Source organism: Aythya fuligula, chromosome 15 (assembly GCF_009819795.1).
Source record: "Aythya fuligula isolate bAytFul2 chromosome 15, bAytFul2.pri, whole genome shotgun sequence".
NCBI classification, from domain to species: domain Eukaryota; kingdom Metazoa; phylum Chordata; class Aves; order Anseriformes; family Anatidae; genus Aythya; species Aythya fuligula.
The window spans coordinates 10,668,976-10,691,500 of NC_045573.1; the positions used below are offsets into that span (position 1 = coordinate 10,668,976).

Here is a 22,525-nt window from a genome sequence, read left to right on the forward strand (position 1 = left end):
GCTGCGTGCCATGGAATGTGTTACTAACAAGATTATTTGAGAGCAGCTTCCAACCAGGAAGCCCCCAGACTAGTGATGCAGTACTGATACCAGAATGGGAGTACATGGGTGGAATCACTCTAAACCTGCTCTTTTGCTCTTCCCTAAATATCTGCTACATAATGATGATACAAAGATAGTAGAGCAGGTAGAAATTTTGCTTGAAGCTGTGGTGAAGATTTTATCATGTAATATTTATTTTGATGGGGATAAATAGAGAGGCTGTAAAATCATTAGTGAGCAGTCTTACAAGGAGGTTGTGTCAAGTAATATAAAAAGAGAAGTGATCACAGTGGAGATGAGATATATCTAGTGGTCCTCAAATTTGGTCTTGGGAAGATTCTGTTATTGCAGTGATTATCGATATCTAGGGAAAAGAAGTAGGAACACAATTCATGTCATATAATTTCTTAAAAAAAAAAAAAAAAAAAAAAAAAAAAGGCAATGTGGATCCCACAGCAAACGAGTGGACATTAGCAAATTCAGATGTCTGTACCTAAACTGATCAACGGCATTGTTACAGTCAGTAGAGAGTAATGAGTGTTTCTCAGGACATCTCAGTACTTACAGGAATCTTAATTTGAAGAGAACAATCCTACTTTAAATGTATTCCTTACATATGCTGTGACACAAAGTCTGGAAATATTGGCATTACAGAGAGATTTATCTTCCTAACTAAAAGTGTGAGCTAGAGGGAGTGAGAATAATATTCTATCAGTATCCTGCTCTATGTCAGCAGGGTAGTAAGAATAGTATTGAACTAATTAAAATGAAAAGAAATTTAAAAGCACCAACCTCTAAAGAATAAAATTCTGTGAGGTTGGGGGTACTTATCAGTGGTAGGCAAAAGATAAGAAACAAGCTGTGGGGCAGCATTTGACAATGAGGTGACTGCAAGCTGCAAAGTGCTGCAATATGAAGGAAAAGTGTTATCTTATGGAAGAATCAGCACCAGTGTGCATTTTGTTAACACCATAGGTAGGGTAAGAAAAAGGGAGAGTGTGAAATAGATGCACAGTGGGATTTCTAATGTAGTTAAGGAAAAGAGAATATCCTTCAAGAGAAGAAAAGAAAGAATGGTCCTCTTTAGTATAACAAATTAAAGATCAAGAGGGGATAGGATGATACCACAGATATATACACACACACATACGCGCATGCACATATTTAATTATCAAGAAAAGAATATGAGTTAAGTAATTAGTCATTGAGAAACAAAATGAAAATCCAACAAATGGTTCCCAAAAAGTGAGTCTCTGGAATTCACCTCCACAGGGGGCAGTGTGAGCAAAGGAAACCAATGGGCAGAAATCCTTACCTTTTAAATTCACAGAAAGACTTGCATGACAAAAGAGGAGTATTTCTGTCATGAGGAAGCTTGGCATGAGTACTGCTTAACTGATTTGTTGGTATCTTAAGGAGGTCTGAAAGAAGGCATCTTGATTTGACTGCCTTTTGCCACACCATGTTTATATTATATTAAATTATATTGCATCCATATTTTGGGGTTTCCACTGGTCACTGATGGGAGCCAAGAAAAAAATAGTTGCTAGCTTGCCATGTTTTCTGGAGGGTTTTATGCCTTCTCAGAAGCATGAGAAATTGGCTACAGCTGGAGACTATGCAAGGAGGATGCTTTGCTGCTGTTCACATTTCAGCTTCTCAGAATCTAATTGTTATGGCTGTTCATGCACTGAACATAAACTGATGATCTAATTTGGGATCAGAAGAGAAATCTCCTCCAGGTTAGGTAACAGGGATGGTAATGGATTCTTGCCTTCCTTTATAATAGAGGGAGAAGGATCTGTTTCAGAAAAGCACTAGTGAGTCCCTCTTAACAAATCCTGGGTTTTTGCTTATAGAATAAGATCATTCTGGCCATAGGAATTTAAGCTATATGAAAAGAGTCCTCACATCTGCTTGTCTTCCTCTTGTTTCTCTTCCTGTAGTACATAATAGCTGTGGTTTCTGTTGTGGTCATTGCTTTGCAACAGACCTTCAGATTTTTATAGGATGATGGGGATGTTTCGTGTCCTTGGTGCACTGGGAATTTTGGATATGAAGTCCTCCCAGTCCTGCTAGACAGACTAGCTGTATGAACATCTATCATACAAATAATGTGGAAATAAAATCCCTTCATGCTGAGACTGGTAACAGAGTAAAGTAAGGGCAATGCATCATTCCTTCTCTGGTATGTTATTCTGTGTTTTATGAGCAAAAACTACGTTGCTTCCTCTTCAGATGTGTCAATACTCAACCATTTAACCAGTCTGGAAGGAGGTATCTGAGGGGCTCTCCTGGTTCCCCGTAAATGGAATAAACTTAAAAGAAGTGGAAGACCAACACGTGGGTATTGTATTTCAAAGGAACGGTCAAAGGATGGTCAAATATGACCATCTAAATAACAGACACTTAATTCAGTGCTAGTTACTGCAAAATATAAACAGATGCATTCAGGACTACAGAAATAAAAAGGAATGGAATATCAATCATCATGGAATCCTCATGGTTTTCAAATTACACCAGACTAAATCCTGATTTTAAAATTCTCCTTATGTGGAATTAACAGAGCTAAAAATAGGTAAAATTAGGCTTACTGACATCTCACAATGTGGACTTATCAGGGAATAGGGACACTTCTATCAGGATCCTCTGTTAATCAAGTTTTGGTGTAATGTTATTCAGTATTCTTGTAGGTAATCTAAATGTTTATATATATCTTTGCTGATCTAGCTCGCCAATGATTTAAAGATTACAGAAGACAATAAATAATGAGAAGCAGATGTTATTACTATGGAATGACATGGCCTGTAGAATAGTCACAAACAAAATACACTTTCAGGTGTTCCATCTTGCATTTGGCTACATTATAGGGCATGGCTGGAGGGAAGGGCATAAACCATGCTTACAATGTGGGAAAATGATTGGGAATCAAGGTCACTCCACCATGCTCAGACTCACTAGATTTGGAGAGACATATGTCAGTACGGGTTCTGCCATTCAAGGTCCCTTCTCCTCCAGCAATCACTTTGCCTCTTACCTACTGTCACTTGCATGTGTTTCAAGCTACAACCATAAGACTCATGTTCAAAGCAACATGCCATGCCATGATAGTAATACTCTGTTCTGATTTTGTCTTTTTCTCCATTTTTAGCACACATTAGCTTTTGATGTTTTCATTTTTTGGAGTAATCCTATCCGTGAAATGGAGTTTCCTTCTTTGCTCTTAGAGACTTTCATCTCTGCCTGCCCCGCTTACGTATTTCTGCAGCTAGGGCATGGATCCAATACAAATACTCTGGTTGGGCGTTATCTGGAGAGAAGTTCTGGTATGGTTAAAAGAGAATTCACACTGAACCACCACTAATTGGAAAGAGTGGGAGATACTCCTTTGATCTTTGCTAATCACCAGCCTGAAGGGAACTGCTAATACACTCACATGAGAAATTGTAGAAGACATGTCATGCATATATACAGTGAGGGATATATCACTGATATGTTCTGCCAAAAGCATAATTTTTGGTCTTCCAGTTTCCTGGGGACACCTTATAATCCTACAGACAGCAGACCCTCTGATATCTAGTATGTTTTGGCAGATTTACATTAGTAAGGTCACTCTTGTTTTTAGAGTACTGCGTCACAAATAAAAGCAGATGGGAACTGTACAAATGGTAGTTCTTTGCCCTGAGGTCCCAGCAGAGCCAGTGAGTAGGAGACCCATCTCCACTTCTGCATTAACTGGAATGACACCTTGAAAGAGATGAGTTTCTTACAGCTATTGAGACTCAAAGCAAGGTGCAGAGTTTCTGACCACAAAGCTAAACACAGAATAAGCGCAGTGTGACAGATTGCCACCTGTGGGATGAACAGGCAAAAACTCTTTTTACCATTGTGAGGTTTGAAATGCTTAACGTAAGTCAGTACTCTGCCTGATTTAATCTTTTCTAGTATAAAGTCAGGTCTAATTTGACATCAGAATCATTGAAAGCCTCTCAGCACCATTGGTTCCTTGGTTCTCCCAATCACTTAGAAATCTAAACTGTTTTCCAGCTCCCCAAAGGTACACACATCTATGTGTATGTACATGAAGGGCCACTCAATCCATCAGGTCTTACTAAGGTAATCAGATGTGTCTTGTGACTTGGATGTGTTTCAGTTAGACATGATTTGAGAGTAGCCTGTGGATACGTTTGCTTTCAGATACTGTGAAAGATTTTCACACTACTTAGAGTTCCAGTGCAGAAAACACAGTTGCCATGGCACATAGTCTGACTTAGCAAAGTCAAAGCCACACTGGTTCATTCCCTACTCTGCCTGCACCACAGTTACCTACTGCTGCAGGGAAGCAAAGGGGAAACTCTGGAATGAGGATTTTGCCTCTCTAATAAGATTATTAACATTTCTTTGTGACTATGTGAATTGAGGAAAAATGCATGACCAAAATGAAAAAGTGGAAAGCTTAAAGAAGTAGTCTACCACTGTAAAAGATAGAAACTTCTAAGAGTTCAAGTTTGCTAAAAGAATTGGAGAGAAACAAGAACTTGGAAGTTGGAAGCGAGAGAACTGTTGATGGGCAGCAGCTATGAATGACAGCCTTCAGAGTGACAGAAAACAATTATTTTCATAGTTCAATACATATTTAACTGTAACTGTAACAATTGATTTATTTCCCAGAAGAAGATACTGTTCCAGCAAGATCAACAGAGTCAACTGTAAAACGTTGATTTTGCAGATTAAGACTTGATTCTTCATTAGAAAAAAAAATTAAATCAATTACGTGCTTTGTCTGGTATCAGTTTAATCAAAACTGGAACATTTCACTTGTTAATTAACCTGATACAGCTTAGTTTGAATGAGCTCATTAACCTGTATTTTCTCTAATGTAGTATTTTATTTCAATGAAGTTGTGTTTCAATCCTCATCCTCTTCTAGGTTGGGGCCCCTGGAGGGTTTTATCATTTTGTAGACAAATACAATGATTTTGCTCTCAGTAGATGATGTGGAATCTCATTAGAATCACATGATTCCAGATATAGTTGGAGAGATAAAGAATTGTAAGGGCCTATTGGGGAAAAAAAGGGGACCTTGTCATTCATAGGCTGGGAGCCAATGTTGCTAAAAGGGAATGCTGTTTAAATGAAATTTAATCATTTAACGGAACTGTACTTTTGAACTCATGAAATTTTATGCCGAGTAAGTGAATACAGGCAGCTTTTTCTTTTCTTTTTTTCCAAGATGAAAAGCAGAGTTATAATAGAGATCCTCTTTTCAGTCAGAACTACCATATTTCTTCTAAGTTACATTGCTTACCTAGAATATTTTAAAACAGTGCAGTTGGAAGACGTACCAGCTAGGATTTTTCAGAGTTAGTTTTTATTTTTCTGCCCTGGATATTAATGAGGCATTTATCACTGGCTCAGACAGGAAAGAATTCAGGAACATAGGATCAATAAATATGATACAGGACATCAGCTTCTGGACCTTGCTATGGCAACAGTTGTTATAAACTTAGAATATTGTCTTAAAGCCTATGCTTTCCATGTGTTTTCTGCCCTCTTCCTGATTTCCAGCCCAAACCACCAGCTTGGTCTGGACAAGTCCAGCCATTGTGATGCAGTGTGGTGTCCTGAAGACAGAGAAACTGTTCCAGGTGAAGGTGAGAAATCTGAATTCTCCAGCTACAGAGTGGGAAAGGAGTGAACAAGCCATACATTTTAGGCAACGGGTGGAAGAAACAGTAGAATACACATTGGTCTCAGGAAGACTCAAAGTCAGCATTAACATTGGTCTTGGAAGTACATCTGTGTGCTATAGTTTAGACCCAATCTATGTGCACCTCAACCTGCCTTTCCAGATGTCCTATATAGCTCTGCAATTACTCTCTAGTGACCACCACTTCCCCATAAAAGGATGTCAGCCTGCACCCACTTAGGAAGTTGCAGCTAGGCGTATCTGACCTGTTGCAATGCAGTTTCATTGTCAATGACAAGATGTGCATAGCATAAAGGGAAAGGTAGCTCATGGCCCTGAAGCTGATATCCTGTGCAGTCCTGACAGCTCTATGGGGCTCTGTCTTAATTTTCTGGCAGGTTTGAATTCTGGGGATTTGGAATAGCCATTTCTCTTTCTTAGCTTTTGCTTTCAAATTATTGTTCAGGCTAGGGAAGTGCAGATGCCCGAGGAAGGTATGAGGAGGCAGCATTTGCTTCCAATACAGTCAGAAGCAGCTCAGCAATCTGAAGTGTGTGTGACACACTGAAGTAAGAGTCTTCAGTGGAGAAGGTATGGGAGCAGCTCTGCTAGGTCCAAGTACTGTGGACAGGAAGCTGTCTGGAAGACTGGCCTGCCAGTGCCACTGTATGGCCCTGTGTCTGCACAGGAGGGTTCAGTGGTGCTTTTAGTGACTTATTTGAGGTGCCAGGACAGGCAGGTGACCCCTTCATCACTTCTCGACAGCATCCTGCAGTGCCTACTTCCCATCCCTGCAGCATTCTCACTCTTTACCAGCTCATTTACCCTCTCCAAAATGCAACACTGCCAAAAAAATGCCTCATACTTCTTTTTTTCCTGAAATGATTTTTCAGACATGAGACCATTTTAGTGACAAGCATGTGCCATAAGCTTGGGAGGGCTGGAAGCCCTGGGCTTCTGACCATGTTATGAGCAGGAGGAGAAGCACTATGTAAGAAGTATGGGCCTCAGTGACACTGCAAGTGATATAGTGGGATCATCTTATGCTGCCACAACTTTCTTTCCCATTCCCATGGCCTGACACTCCTCTGAGAGATATACTTCTTCCCATACACTGCTTCCTAGGAATGCACAGAAACCCAAAGCCAAGCTTTCTTCAGAAGAAACCACAGAAGAGCTGGAAAATATTTGACTTCTGTGCTGCAGGTGCTTGCACGGCTGCAGAGCCATGAAATGGGATGAGTTTCAGCAAGCCTGTATGAGGAAACGTTATGTGTGCTCCTGGTAATGGAAGCTGAACCCGGGGGACTTCCAGACCCAGGGGATTTCTCCTCTCTTGCCTGTTTGCTGCTCCTTTCCTTTGTAGTTCAGGCTGTGTAGGTACTCAAGATGGAGATGCACATGTGCATACAGAGAGACGTGTGTTTGACTCTTACATGGCTGGCCATACAGAGACGTGCCTTTACAGCACCCACAGGACCACCAACAGCACTCCCATCAGGTAGCCCTCACCTCTTCCTCCTCTCTGACTGAGCAGGTTCCAAGATCACTAGTGAAGCAGTACCCACTCCTTTCCTCTGTAGATGCACAAGCACATCATACTCACGGTCCCTCAAATATTATCATGGGCTGTAGGGCTATGATCTGTACCAAGAACTCAGGGCTGTTAACCCAGCCACCAGCTGGGAGTGTGGGTCTTTCCAGATATGTCTCCTCCTCCTCTGTCTAGTTCAGTTTGAAAATCCCTAGTAAATTACAAATGCACACACACGCATGTATGCAGGATTAAGTTACATCAATCAACTAGGGAAAAACACAGACAAAAGTCAGTATTTCCAGTTGCTGGTACCTATAGGCCACTACGACCTATGCCCCATTCTCAGGAAGCCCAGCAGAGATGCAACTGAACTTGTGCAGAGCCAGCATGCTTAGGAAGGAATGCATTTGCCAGGGCTTGCATAGATGACATCACAGGTGATGTTTTTACCTTACCCTTGGGAAGCCATGGAAGAAGCTGGTACCACAGGTGTGCTTCAGTTCAGCTGTTCAGTCCTCTCTCCTCAGCTTCCAGCAGTTGAGCTCCAGAGAGCTTCACATACATGGCACGGCAGACAGTGTTCAAGCCAGGTCACATCTCTTCTTTCTACATAAGTTAGTTATGTACAGGAGAGATCACTCCTTGGCTCTCTCCTCTGTCAGAGTCACTGAGACAACTGGGTGAGGGCAGGTCTATCACGAGGAGGAATCTTAGACACTGTTCTTGTTGCATCCCTAAATGCTCCCTTTTTTGTATTCTCTAAAGACTCTCCCAGAGCCTGGTTATGAGAAGATGCATCTGGAAAAGGGCAGCACAGCAGGATAAACTCTGCCAAGTCTAAAATTAAGCTAAAGAGGGCTTAAGAGATCAGTTATACAAGATATCCAAAAATAACTTAGAATAAATCCTAAGAGGAACAGTGAAAGCACTACTGATAACTTCAGTTCTCAGTGAGATGCATGTCTGCACACTCAAGTACGAATGAGCTCTGAGAACAACACCAGTGGTTACCACTGAAAATGGAGGAGGGGTTCCTGTGCTCCAGTGACAGGAGAAACAAAAGGAAGTGTTCTTCATCAGGAGCTGTTTGTGTAGTTCTCAGCACAAGCTTTAGCACTAAGCCCAGCACAATCTGGAAGACAGCAGTTGAGCATGAGGCAACCTTGCTCTCCTTGTCCTGCAGACTACATTTAGAGGAAAACACAATTGTACCACTAGCTTCCTCAGTACCCAGAAATACCAAAAAGTATTGTAATTATCTTACCATGTATCTAAAAGGCATCATGTGTCTCCAGCTCTCAGAGCGTTCTGTTTTCTTTCTGTAGTAGGAAATGCCATTCCCCCTTGGCTGTCTTGGGCAAACTTGCTGGAGAGTTGGGTAGCTGTTAAAGGTTTCCAGTAATAGGGCTTCAGATTCACTGCAGCTGGGGAGACATGACTCAGTAAAGTCAGGTTCAGATAAAATTGAGATAAAAATAATAGCTTACATCTGAAAAGAAATAAACAAACAAACAAAAACAAAAAAAATGCAGGTCCATATGTATAGCATGAAAAATCCTGCTTAATCTGCTTATATCGTGTTCAAATTTAAAGGTCCTTCTCCTTATATTACTTTGCTTTGATGGAATTTTTTTTTACTTTGCTTTGTCAGGAATACATTCCTGACAGACATCGTGTCCTATGATGTAGTCTCTGGATGAAAATGATTCCTACTTACAGCACAGTATCTTTTTATAGTCCACCTACTTGTCTGGACTTCTTGGTCAGGGGCCTAAAGTTCACCAGGTGTGAAAAGAAATTGAGGGAGCTGGGCTTATTCATGTCCCTACAAGTATAGGAAGTATTGCTACAAAGATGCCAGAGCAGCTAGAGGAGTTCAGGTTGGACATTAAGGAGCACTTCTCTAGAAGGGTGGTGCAGCCCTGGGACCACAGCCTTGGAGAACCTCCATCCTTGGAGCCACTAGAGATGAGGTATCTTCATTGCTGAGGTATTTCAGGATTTGGCTGGGCAAAGTCACAGGCAACCTGATCAGGTGTTCACGACAGTCCTACTCTGAACACAAAGCTGGACAAGAGGCCTGCAGGGTCCTGTCAACACGGTGCTAGTGGGCTGTTAGGATTTCTGTGATCCACCAAGTATCTTTCAGTCTGTTGGTTCCAAAACTTACTCTTCTGTCATTCCTTCTGCTCAGGTGTGGACAGCCCAGTCTCCTGGGAAATAGAGATTTCACTTTGATAAGCTGTGTTTCCTTTTCTTGACTGTCCTCTTAACACCTGGATTGACAGAGTCCTTCCCTCTGCCCTGGTGATATTGAAATGTTTCTTTCAGGGTCACATGAACCTTTTATTTTATAGTAATTTACACATAGACAAAGACTACAGATTATGTACACAGCACGTTTTAGCATATTTAGCACAGGTTTACAGCAGCAAAAAGTAAATAAAAGTAGCAGTATTAGCATTATAATAACAGATAACTATTTCATCACAGTCATCATTTGAATAATTTCTTATATGTCAGTCCTGCTGACAAAGACATCAGAAGAATTAACATTTTATAGTGGTTTGTATGTATAATTGCTACTCAGAAAAAAAAAAAATTGCACACTAACTTCAACATCACTACAGCATTTCACTTCTTATTCTTTTTTAATGGCTCACATTTCCTAAATTAGTCATTTGTCTGTGCAACTAAAAGTGTTGAAAAGTAATAAAAACTTTAGCTGTCTTTGCATCAATTGAAGTCTTAAAGGGCAGAATGGATTCTTCTCCATTACCTCCAGCAGGCATGCCATGCTTTGATTCCTTGAGGCAGGGCAGACAGGGTATGGGGCAACTTGTAATATATTGAAAGAAAAACATTCATTGGATGGATGCATCTAAGCAGAGGATTTATTTTATAATTTCTGTGATTGCCTGAAGAAGAAAAAGAAAGGTCAAAACATCCATCTTTAAGATACATTACCTTCTCAGAAGCAATATGCTTCTCAAGAGTTCCTGCAGAAACTGAGGTAGAGTCCTACACAGAGAAACTGTAATTTACAATGATAAACGGATAGAACAGCCACAAGGCAGAGGGAGTGACGTGGGGCTGTGTGGTGGTCATGGCAATGAATTTGTCTGCTTTTTTAACAATGGGTTTAAAAAGGTCTGAAAATACTATGCAGTTTTTTAGCTTGCTTTGTGCTTCATGTTTTGTCTGTCATAGTCACAGTGTCATATCTAAACTAGGGCCTGATTCATGCCTTCTGGAAAACTGGGGTGAGTGAGGCTTAGACATCTGGAACAAAGTAGTCAGAGTTAGACAAATGCCTTTGTTTGGTCCCCCCCCAGAAAGATGATGTCTGTCTCTCCAGTGAACTAGTACTAAATGTCAGGTTCTTGTGGAAAATGACTTTTTTGCTTTCTGCTGTAGCATCAAGTGCCCAGCTGGTGTTCCAAGCTGATTCTCAAAGTCTTTAATGATAACCTTTCCAAAATAATCATCTGACAGCGTGAATCCAGTATTCTCTACAAGCGGGACCAGAATGATTTTTGTTCTGCTTAGCTTGTTCCCTGAGAACATGCTTCCATGGGTTGACTTATAAAATAAAGTCAACTATTCTCTGCTCATTCACATTCTTCCTTGCATGAGGAGTACAGTGTTTGGGGCACTGAGAAAGTGCAGCCAGAATTTGAATGTTATGCCTTGTACAAGAAAGCCAACTGAATGCCTCTTTAAGGGCCCTCAGGTTGGTCCCTCAGGTTTGTTGCAATCAAATCCATTAACATTCTTTGAAGTGAAGTACAGAAAAGTTGTCCAAATGAACTAAAATTTTGAAGAACTTTCTCTATCCTTGAGCCATTACATAGGATTTTGGCAAAAGTTAGATTAGACAAGACCTCATTCCTCACTTTTCACTCTCAAACCACAGAAGTTACCTCTGTCCCAATGACATCCTCACCAGGAATATAATTAATACACTGTCTTTGCCTTTGGAGTCTCTCTTGCCTTGTATGCTCAGGTCGTGTTCAAGTAATGCCACCGTCCTCTCTAAAACATGTACAGATGCCAGCCAGTCAGCCATCCGTAACTTTCAGCTGTGTCTTGGTTGGAACTATCCAGGATTGCTGTAATTATAAGTTTTCATATTCTTCTGTAGCTCGTGCACATGTTGCTGCAACATCCTCCCCACCCACAAACTCCACTGCATGTCCCTCTCAGCTCAGACCAATTAGCAGAAGCTTCTCAGTTCTGTTTGTTCTCAGCTCCCTTTTGATTCCACATCTGTGTCTACATTTTGCTTCATTGATTCCATGAACAATTTCATCCTCAATGTGTGATTTACCCACTGCTCCTCTGCAGATTAGTCCCTTTCCATGTTTACCTTGACCATTTTCTCAACAACCAGGATGCTTATAGCAAAATTCTGAGGGCAGAAAAACAACTTGTTATTCACTTTCCAGTTTCTCTCTGTCTATCTTTCACATGCACTACAGAGGATTAAACTAAATTCCTTCCTGAAAGCTTCACATATAGCTGAATACCTTTCACCTCCTTCTCTCTTTTGTCCTCTGGCTTGCAAGCTGCCCCAGGCTCCTTCTGCATTAAAAAAATAAATGTTTTCCATTCTGCAGGCACTATGAAAACCATAGATGGTAACAATTTAATGATTTGTCTATTTAGAGTTCCTTCTACTCTAAGCTTAAGATAGGTTAATAAAAATAATTTGCAAATCTTTTATAGAAACAAATCAGGAAAGTCTCCTCGAGACTCCAGAGAATGTAGTCCAAGACCTCCTGTTAAACCAAGTCCTTCTAAGGAAAATTTCTCTGTAATCCACAGTCAAGAGTCATTTATTATGATATAGAGGAGTTCTTCATTCTGGTGAAGGCTAGTGGACAGTAAAAGTCTTTTGCAATCTCTAAAATACTTGCCGCTGGTTTCTCAGAAGATACGCTGTACTAGCCAAAAACATGCCTCCTCTTCCATCATCTATAGAATTCACTCTCTAAAGTTTCTTGCATCTTCAGGTTTTTTTCCAAAGACTGCCACATTTAATTTTTTTTCCTAAGAAATTACCAACACATTTTTCTTTCCTTTTTTTTTTAAAAAAAAAACTCAAGACACGGCTGGCATAGGCAAACTGGTCCAACAAGAAGACACCAAGTCACCTGGAACATTAAGTTTTCAAGACACACAGTTAAGGTTTCCTGAGCCAAGGACTTAGATTACATTTGGACTATTAAGAGTCATCCTATCTAAGGCAAGGATAGCAATGTACTCAGAAGAATAGATGCGTGCTAGATGTAACTCAATGTACGCTGGAATACATCTGGGCTAATTGACCTAAAGTAAGACTTCATTGGCTCTGCTGCCACCCCATCATTATTACCCAGAGGAGTGTTGGTGCCAGCTGCCTGTTATTGCTACTTGCAGGTGGTGCTGCCAACCAGGTACACTTTTGCATGGACCATTATGCTCCCTGTTTTAAAGTGGTCCATTGCATTTTGTTGTTGTTGTGAGATACTGGAGTTGAGTATTATCAGGAGTGATCTGCGTTTAAGTCTGAGAATAGCTTCTTGAAACAGAAGTAGCTTCACCCAAGCTGGGGAGCTCTGATGCAGCTGCTGGCCTGAGACATTTGGGTGTTGCAGGAAATGTTCTGCACTGGATAATGGAGAGTCAAACCTCCATTTAAGGTACTGAAAATTCCCTCATGCTACCTAGGACATGACAATTTGGGACCTCTGCATTACAAAGATGTTTTAGTCTAGCCTTGAGAGCTGCTGTTCTTTGCAAATGATGGTTTTCATCACATTTTCCTTTCTTAGATAAAACCTGTTCAAGGGAAACTAAGTAATTCCCATAAATATCAATGTTTGTCTTCTACAAAATGTAGCAGAGTGGATAACAATCAGACACTTGGGATGAGTGACAAGAAAAAGGAGCTCATGTTTCCCATTTTCTGTTTTTTAACTATGCAGGTTGGGAGAACTCTGAGGTTTAGGTAATTAATGAAAGGACAAAGTGAGAAAGGTTCATTCTTCTGTTTCAAATAACTTACTGAAATCTTTAGTAACCTTATTCTCATGACACCACTGAACTGGTTTGTCATGATTTCATTTTTTAAATTTTGCTTTCCTAGGAGGTTTATCCATTCTCACCTTTGGATCTACCCTAGTCTTCCTCCCCCTTCTCTCAATTTTCCTTGCACTGAGTCTTTTGAGGATCAACTGCATCCTTATCCCAGCGTAAGAAACAAAGCTCCTTCTTTCCTCTCTGTACTGATGACTCAGACACCCATCCATACTCTGAACCCTTCTCCCACCCAATATGCAGCTTCCTGTCATCTCCTTGTGGCCATGCAGTGAACAGAAGGAAGAACGAGGTAGCTCTAAACTGTCAGAGATCTCTTTTTCTAGTCACTGAGAACAACTTACCATTCTTTTCACTCACCCCTATGGCATAGGCAGGAAGTTGATTTTTGGCTGTTCTCATTACTCAATGTCCCTAATTCCTGCACTTCATGCAGATTTAATTCTTTAGGGTAATTGTCCCTGCTCTGTAGCCATCAGAATTACAAGAAAAAAATGGGAAAATCACTTTCTGAGTTTGCAACCCCTAACATGTCACTTATCTGCTACTTCTCATTATTCTTCCGTCCTCTTATCCTTTCTTTATTTTTCTCTGCTAAAGTGCCTACCAAGATCTAATCAACAGCAGCCTACCTGAGTTGTTATATAAGCTGTTACCCTTGTGCTCAGTCATCTTGCTGTGCACTCATTCTGTCCCCAGTATCCTCTTGTTTTATGCCTTTTCTTTCTTGTGCACTGTGGGACTGACAGGGTGGCTGCACAGTACATCACCACTATTCATGTTATTATGGACAGTTGCAAGCACAAAGGGGCCCTGATCACTGGTGCAGTTATTGCATGTCTATGCCTGTCTCTGACAAGATGGAGGAAAAATTTAGAGTAATTAGCATTCTCTCTCCTATCGTCAAGTCCTTCAGCTACTTTTTCTTACTCTTTAGGCAAATTTCCTGCAATTTAGGCAAATCCAAATTCTGTAATTACCATACATGTTGCATGAACAAGTGTAGCAGTGTGCTGCTGAATGAGCTTTGGTGGGATCACTGGGATGAGCATCCTGATCAGTTTGCTCCTAGACAGGGCTGCCATTCACTGCCAGGGGCTTGCCAGCAGGATGTGCTGAGGAAGGTGGACACATGCTTCTGTAGCACACGTTGGTCTCCTCGCACACTTTGGCAGTATACTGAGGTAAGGCAGCCAATATTCTAGGGCAGACCTGGCAAGTCCTCACTGCGCTACTCCTTTTCCCTGTTTTGCATGAGTTTTTTAGCTCCCTTGTACATGATAAGTACTTTCAGGGAGGGGCAAGAAAGGGAAATGCTTTGTTGTTTTTTTTTGGTTTGGTTTGGATTTCTTCTGTGTATTGTTTTCATAACAGGTGTTTACTTTTTTCCCTTTTTCAATGTATTTCCTATCAGTATTACAACTGTACTTCAGGGTTGTGGGGGCAGCTTGCCAGCACTTACCAGAATTCTGCAGTCAGAAGTATTTTCGTCACACTGGCATATAAACATGCTGTGAGCAAATCTGTCAGAGTAGCTCGAGAGGGACTCTGAGAACTGAGACATCTGTGCGCGTGGCAGTGCTTCCTGTCTCCAGGAGTTTTGGCCATCCTCTAGTGAGGTACAGACATTGCACTGAAGATGAGAAGAAAGGGATCAAACATATTGGTGAATTAGGCCTTTGTCCTCCCAGTGCTACCCTACCACAGTGCCTCTCCATCTAGAGTTCAGAACTGTTTTAGCCCTTAGCAAAGAGCATCACAGACCCAACAGGGACCTAATCATGTGAGAGGAAATTTTTCTTTGCTAATTTTATTTTGTACTCCTGACCAAAGGACTGTGAATATGGCCTTGTGAGGATAATGTGTTTTGTCCAGGATGGAGGCCCAGTGAATGTCTGCTCTGTGTGTGAGACAACATAGTGGTCCTGTAGAGTCTCAGGTGGGAGTGATGGCAGAAACAGCAGTCAGAAAGAGGAAGCAGAGCAAAAACAATCAAATTATGTCTCCTAAAATAATCCTTTTCTTTTAAAGGTGAAAAATGTCGAAGTTTTATTGACCTTGCTCCGGCTTCTGAAAAAGGTAAGACAATACGGTCAAGGCTTCTTCCCATTTTACAAATTGCATCAGTACTGTTTCTTGTCATACTTCAGTGCCAGGGGAAACATTACTTCCTAAGTACACAGGAACTTACATGTCATCCAGATTAGATGCAGCCAAGGGTTTAAGACAGATGTTTACTTAGTTTATGCAGACCTGTCGTTTCTCTGACGCATTTTTTCTTCATTTAGCTGCTTGGTTTTTGTTTTCTTTTTTTTCAAGTAAATGAAGATTTATATTGTAATAAAGACATCTACCTACTTCTTGTACCAATGAAGGTCACAATACATAGTTTCCTTAGGCCATGAAGACATTTATAGTCAGAAAACTGCAGTCACATTTATTTTCAGATACCAAATGGCACTTTGCGAGAGGAGATCATGTATCTGCTTGTTTATTTGACCTACACTCAAAAAAAAAAGAAAGAAAAAAAAAGCAACTGTACAGAAAGGACAGGCTGCAAAGCTTTTCTTTACCTCATAATAGAGGTGAAAATTCTCTACAGCAATTTAAGCCATATTTCCTAAAAGTGTTTATCAGCAAAATAATAATAATAACAAATGAGTAGAGTTCAATTAACCAACAAATTGGGCAGCTGAGCACCCAGTTCTGCATCCCGCTTCCTGCTCAAGACAGAGCACTCTGCCCATAATTGAACAGGTGCACAAGCCCTGTACTGTCCTTCACACTGATGAGATTCTGGAGAATCCAAGGGGCAGGTGAAAACTCATGTCTGTATGAAGAAATGACACAACTTGTTAGATCACTTGAGACGATCACAAAACCTTTTGTGCATATGGTATGTTCATCAGGTTTGACAGAGGCAGAAAGCGGCATAAAGAAAAATTGTTCTTAGTCTAAATTATTGATCAGCTGGACAACTTGAAAGAGAAGAGTAATTACTATTAATAGTGGGGTATATCAGTGAGAGAGATAGTAACAGTCTCTGTGAAGTTTCTTGTAAGTATACTTGAATATATTATACAGATAATGGAAACCCAATTCTGGGTTTACTACCATTAATGGACTGTGAGCTAAATCTTACACACGGCAATGGGACCTTGGGCATAACAAGTCACATGAAACCACTAGCTCAATGTTAAGTATAGGTCAGAAAGCAACTGTCTTTTAGGAATCATTAGGAAAGGGCTGAGAACAGAGCAGAGAATATCCCATCACATGATGACTGTACACATTCAAGAATTGCTCTCTCTATAAAATATAGCGTAGTATTTTGTCCTTTTTAGTCCAGTTCACAGAATGGCAGCAAGAATACTCAGAGTTCTAGAAGGTTCTGTACAAGAAGGAGACTAAGAGTCTTCATCCTGAAGGAGAGAAATGTGAAAGGAGACAGAATGGACATTTATAAAGACATAAGAGGAACGGAAAAGGCAACAAGACCTAGTGTACATTGCATGACACTGTCAGGAGACAGACTCAAAACATGCACAATGTGTCTGTTTTAAAGGCAGTGGGATGGTTTTGTGCTTTATCCATTTTTCTGTGCAAGTTCATTATGGTTCATAATGCTGGGTTGCGTCACCCACACACTTTCCAAAACAGCACTTAGTACTGTAAGTATTTTTTGGTGTTGCTAAACACTGTCAGCATTTTTTTTTTCCAGTAGCGCTTTTAGAGTTGCTGCATGGTGTCAGTGTATATTTCTAGACTATTCTATTTTTCCTTTTTGAAGAAGTTAAGTTCATTTGGTATAGTTCTAGTGAAGAAAATTACTTCTATTTTTGAAGTCTATCCATGCAGTTGTATGGCATATTCACAGAAAGAGGGGAATGCTCAGCTGGAGATACAAAATACTGACTACCTGACTTACAAGCAGAAACAGGATAAACTCTGCAATTGTAGACCAAATTGACTCTGAAACATAGTCAATCTGAATTGTTCACCATCAGTCTTGTATTGTCCAGAGATCCTTACATAACATGAAAATTGTGTCAATGATGCCCAACTTATCATAGAATCATAGAATCACAGAATCATTAAGGTTAGAAAAGACCTCCAAGATCATCTGGTCCAACCATCCCCCTACCACCAATGCCACCCACTAAACCATGTCACTAAGCACCACATCCATCTTTTCCTTAAACACCCCCAGGGACAGTGACTCCTGAACCTTCCTGGACAACCCGTTTCCAATGCCTAACCACTCTTTCTGAGAAGAAATTTCTCCTAATTTCCAACCTAAACCTTCCCTGCCGCATTCTGTCTTGTCCTATCTCTAGTTATGTGTGAGAAGAGGCCAACACCTTCCAGGTAGTTGGAGAGAGCAATAAAGTGTCCCCTGAGCCTCCTCTTCTCCAGACTAAACAGTCCCAGTTCCCTTAGCTGCTCCTGACAGGATTTGTGTTCCAGGGCCTTCAGCAGCTTCGTAGCCCTTCTCTGTATATGGCTGCAGGGCCTCAATGTCCTTCTTGTACTAAGGGGCCCAAAACTGAACACAGCACTCGAGATGCAGCCTCACCAGAGCAGAGTACAGGGGGATGATCACCTCCCTCGTCCTGCTGGCTACACTATTCCTGATACAAGCCAGGATGCCCTTGGCCTTGGCCACCTGGGCACACTGCTGGCTTACATGTATGTTCAGGTGAGCATTGACCAACACCCCCAGTTCCTTTTCCTCTGCACAGCTTTCCAGCCACTCTCCTCCAAGCCTGTAGCGTTATATGTTGGTTTTTTTTTGTGACAAAAGTGCAGGACCCAGCACTTAACCATGTTGAGCATCATCCCATTGGCCACATCCACCATCCATCTAACCTGTCCAGGTCCCTCTGCAGGGCCTTCCTGCTCTCCAGCAGAAACTTCGCTGTAGTATTCTTTAACTTCCTGACTTACTCTGTTCTTTTCTAATTAGAAACAACTTCCTAATTCTTTAATTTCTTCATCCTCTCACTCAGCATTGATGTTACTAAGTATCCCCTGTGCTGTAATACCCTTTTGAAAGAGATCAAAGAAATCAACACTTGAACCTGTATTTCTCAAATAGATCAATGAATGTATTGAGACCAGATGATTCCAGAGGGCTGACTTCTGCTCCATTCCAAAGTGAATCCTATTTAGAAAAGGTGGTAGCACTATGTAGCTGGCAAACAGCAGCTGGCAAGGGGCAGGAGACAGATTTCCCCCACTTTTGGAGCAATGAGAAACCAGTGAACACCTCCACGTTCTTGTGACATTGATAGGGCATGCAGACTGGTCAGAAGCTTGTTAGCTATTCAGTAACACCCGATGCTGGGACAGATACTTGATTCCTCTTCCAAGTAAATGAGATATTGATAATGTACAGCAAATATGTAAAAACCGAGGGCCTTTTTCTGAGGTAAGCTATACTAACATATTTTGGTTTCCACAGACCATTGTGTAACTGGATTTTTTTAGACTAAATTTATCTTTACAATAAGACTTCAGCTTATTCCCGTAAACACATTCTTGGTATAACTTACCACTTAAAAGTGTATGTTCAAGGTTTTAATTGTCTAAAATGTCTCTATTCATGCATGCACTATTACTGCAACTGGGCACTTAGCTTCCCAAATTTTTCTTTTCAGTTGGTTTTCCCTGATCCAAATAAGACCTCTATCTAACCAACTTCTATGCTAAATACAGGTTGTTGAAGCCTGTCAAAATACTTCCAAGCACATCATCTTCCACTTTTAAGGCATGCTGGAAAGAAGTCTATGAACAAACTTAGCCTGGTTGTGTAACCAGTCTCTTCTAGAGTCCATCACCAATTAACAGCAAGTCAGTATAAAACCGCTTCATAATATTTAAAACCTTCTTAGCAGAGGAAAGGAAATTTAATCTATCTCTAGTGTAGCTGGATACCATATTTCTGAACAGCTATTATAGCCTTTGCATATATTGCACCAGTGCCATCTACTAAAAAGAGGCAAATCTGAGCAGCAAGATTTGGGGCAAACAGACCCACGGAATGGTATAAATAATCATTCGCAACCCACGCTAGGAGAGCTCTCCCCTACACTTAAGTCAGCTGCCAACAATCTGCCAGAACCTTCTAAGGCTAACATTGAATTTATTACCTATTGCTGTTTGTTAATGCCAAATCTGCTTAATAAAATCAGCTTGGTGATGGTAGGTAATAAATAGAAAAAACATTTTCTGTGTTCACAAATATTTTGTATGACAGTTTCCATTCAGTAATGATAAAGGATGGTAGGGTGGTAACCAAGGCTGGTTACTTTGGCCAGGATTCTTAACGGGCAATCACTGAACAGTTATTGTTGGGTCCCATGCTCTGTGCTATTTTCTAATTTTCATTACAGATGTGAGTAGCAAGGGAGCACGTATTTCCAAAAGGAGTTGGAAGGAAACTGCTACCTGATCTTTAAGTTCTGAATTGCTCCTGGGATCTTCTCCACAAAATGTGATCAAAGTTTTGCTCCTGCTGAGTATTTTTATGTCCAAAGAAGAAAAGTAACCTGTTTAGTGAAGGACATTTATGTTTTAGAATGGAAAATGCATGCAGTTTTTAGCTCCTTGGTCCATTTTTAAATATACCTTCCAACCTTTCTTCTCCCTTTGGGCTGTTCAAAACAAAGCTTGCTAACACAGCTTTCTGTCAAGCTCCCTGATGCAGTGCCCATCCAGAACACTGTGGCTGCGACACATTCCATCACAATTTTCCTTCTCTCATCAGCCCTTTTGGGTGTACCTTCTAGCTCCTATCACTTCAAATCTGTGCCTGAGAGAAATTCCAAGAGGCCATGGAGGATACAATAAAAAGGAAGAAAGCAAAGCCAAATACTATGCCTGGGAACAGCAGCACCACAGTATAAAGCAAAAGGTAGCAATATGTCCCACCAAATGATCTGACAAATGACACCACATATAAAGGCCTGTTCCTCCCTCTGCACAGAACTGTGTAGAGATTTGAACTCCCTCATTCTTCCCTAAATGTATAAATGTCAGCTGTGAGATCAGGAGAATGAAGAGTCATAACTGGCTAGACTCCCTATCCAAGTGAGGACTGGGATATATACAGAGGAAGTTACTTGGAAACGGCATCTGTGCTGAAATAACTTTGCTGGGGAAGAGGGAGGGCTTGCAGGGAATGTGGTGCCTCTGAGGGTTTTTGGGATGGTGCTCAGTGTGGCCATGACTCATGTGCATTCCAAACACCTGGAGTGCCTGCACCATGTGCTGAAATGTGGTGTCTGGCCTGAGGAGTACAGACTCACTGGGAAGCTGCTTCAGGAACAGGCTAAAAGGTTGTTGGCTCAAAGTTTAGAGATGGTTGCACCAACACAGGACAGGATTCACATAGGATTCACAGGACAAAATCCCTACAGGTATGGTACAATCTCAGCTAGTACTCCGTAATTCCTCACCTGCTTCAATTGTCATATCTATGGAGTAATACCACCCAAAAAATAACAAAGTAAGAGGTCATGAGCAACTGCCCATACAGCATTGCTTTCTACTTATTCACAGGGTAATTCACATGCATAAAATAAACAATACTTTTCAGACACCATAAAAATTGAGGCAAGGTGAAATCTGACAGAAAATGTTCATTGCTAGTGAGTATTTAACACTCAGAATTGTTACAGAAGACTTTTTAAATTATAGAGTGCACTGTCAAAGATAGAAGGTGCCTTCTGTATGTCCTCTATACAGATCATGATAATGCATCCTGTAGAGATGAAAAAATAAAAGTTATGTATTGACTAAAAAGTAGCTGGCAAAAGTAGGATGGCAAACAAATAAACAAATAAAGTCTCACCTAAACAAAGAAGAAGAGAAATCTGAGCTAAATCCATACATGTTTCTAAACCAGCACTACAACAGCGGGTAACAAGAAAGAAAACTAGATGCCTGATTTTAATGGATACTGACATAATTAGTGTATCAGAAATTTGATGGGAGAAAGATAACTAGTGGGACAATAATGTAACGGCAATGATATTACACTCAAACCCAAAGCAGGTATTGTGCACTCAAGTTGAATTAGAATAACAAGGTAATGTCAGTAACAAGCAACACCATCTCTGTAATTGGATTCCATTCCATTCTCAGAGAAAAAGTACAGAACTATGCTAGTGATCACCCATTGGGGTGGCCAACAGTAGCAGGGTCAAACTTTGTATTAGGGATGGTATAAGGACAAGAAAGAAAATAGTAGGAGACAATTTTAAAATTCCATACGTAGACTGAGAAAATGTCACACTAGATATGATGCAGAGCCTAAAATTTGAAGAAATGTAACGGATATGGAAAAATTAGTCAAGAAACTTGTAACTCTTTACTTATTCCTGAGGGGTGTGGGAATGTTGATTCACAATGGTTCTAGGAGATACTTTGCATCTGTGACTAACATACACAGATTCAGCATCCTTGCAGAGTGAATAAGTCAAAAAACAAACAGCAACAACAAAAAAAAACCTTGTGAATTAGGAAATGTAAGAGAAACAAGCACTAATTAAAAGAAATGAAAGGTTCAGCTAAAATCCCTCCATGGGGAACTGTACAGGGGCCAGTGCTCTTCCAAAAGTGCTTGAGAAAATGGTTGAACAGCTTATTGCTGATAATGGGCCATTCACGGCACTAAAGAAAAATGAGTAGAAAAAAAATGCAATTGCGGTGAGTGAGAGGGGAAATGGCAGATAATATTTGATGTTGATAAATGCGAAGTGGTGAACACGAAGAATAATCCTACCTTTACAAATATAGTGATGGCTTCTGAATTAGCTTTTACCCCTCAGGATAGAGTTCTTGGAGTGGTGACAGACAGTTCTATGAAAACATCAATTTAGTGCTCTGCAGAGATTAAGATGAAAAGAAATATTAGGATCATTGTAGAAAATAAAGAACATAACAAAAAAATATCATCATGCCACCACATGTATTCATGATGTACCCACCCACGGCACTCTGAGTGCACTCCTTATCCCTCCCTTTCCAGTGCCACCTCAAAAAAGATATGATAAAATTTAAGAAGAGAGGAGAATGACAGTCAAAAATAGGAAACACTTTTTTGTATGAGAAGGAAAACACAGAACAGATTTCAGGATGGAAAACACAAAAATGAAACTCAAACCAGCCAAT

At 40.6% G+C, this 22,525-nt stretch overlaps 1 protein-coding gene across 2 annotated transcripts in view; it reads left to right on the plus strand.

Moving 5' to 3' along the window:
- Positions 1 to 22,525, plus strand: part of GSG1L (GSG1 like) — a 63,087-nt gene that overhangs the window by 5,625 nt on the left and 34,937 nt on the right. For both annotated transcript variants that reach the window (XM_032197284.1, XM_032197285.1), the window contains exon 2: positions 15,380 to 15,427. In XM_032197284.1, coding sequence (XP_032053175.1) covers positions 15,380 to 15,427 — 48 coding nt within the window. The remainder of the gene's footprint in view (positions 1 to 15,379; positions 15,428 to 22,525) is intronic.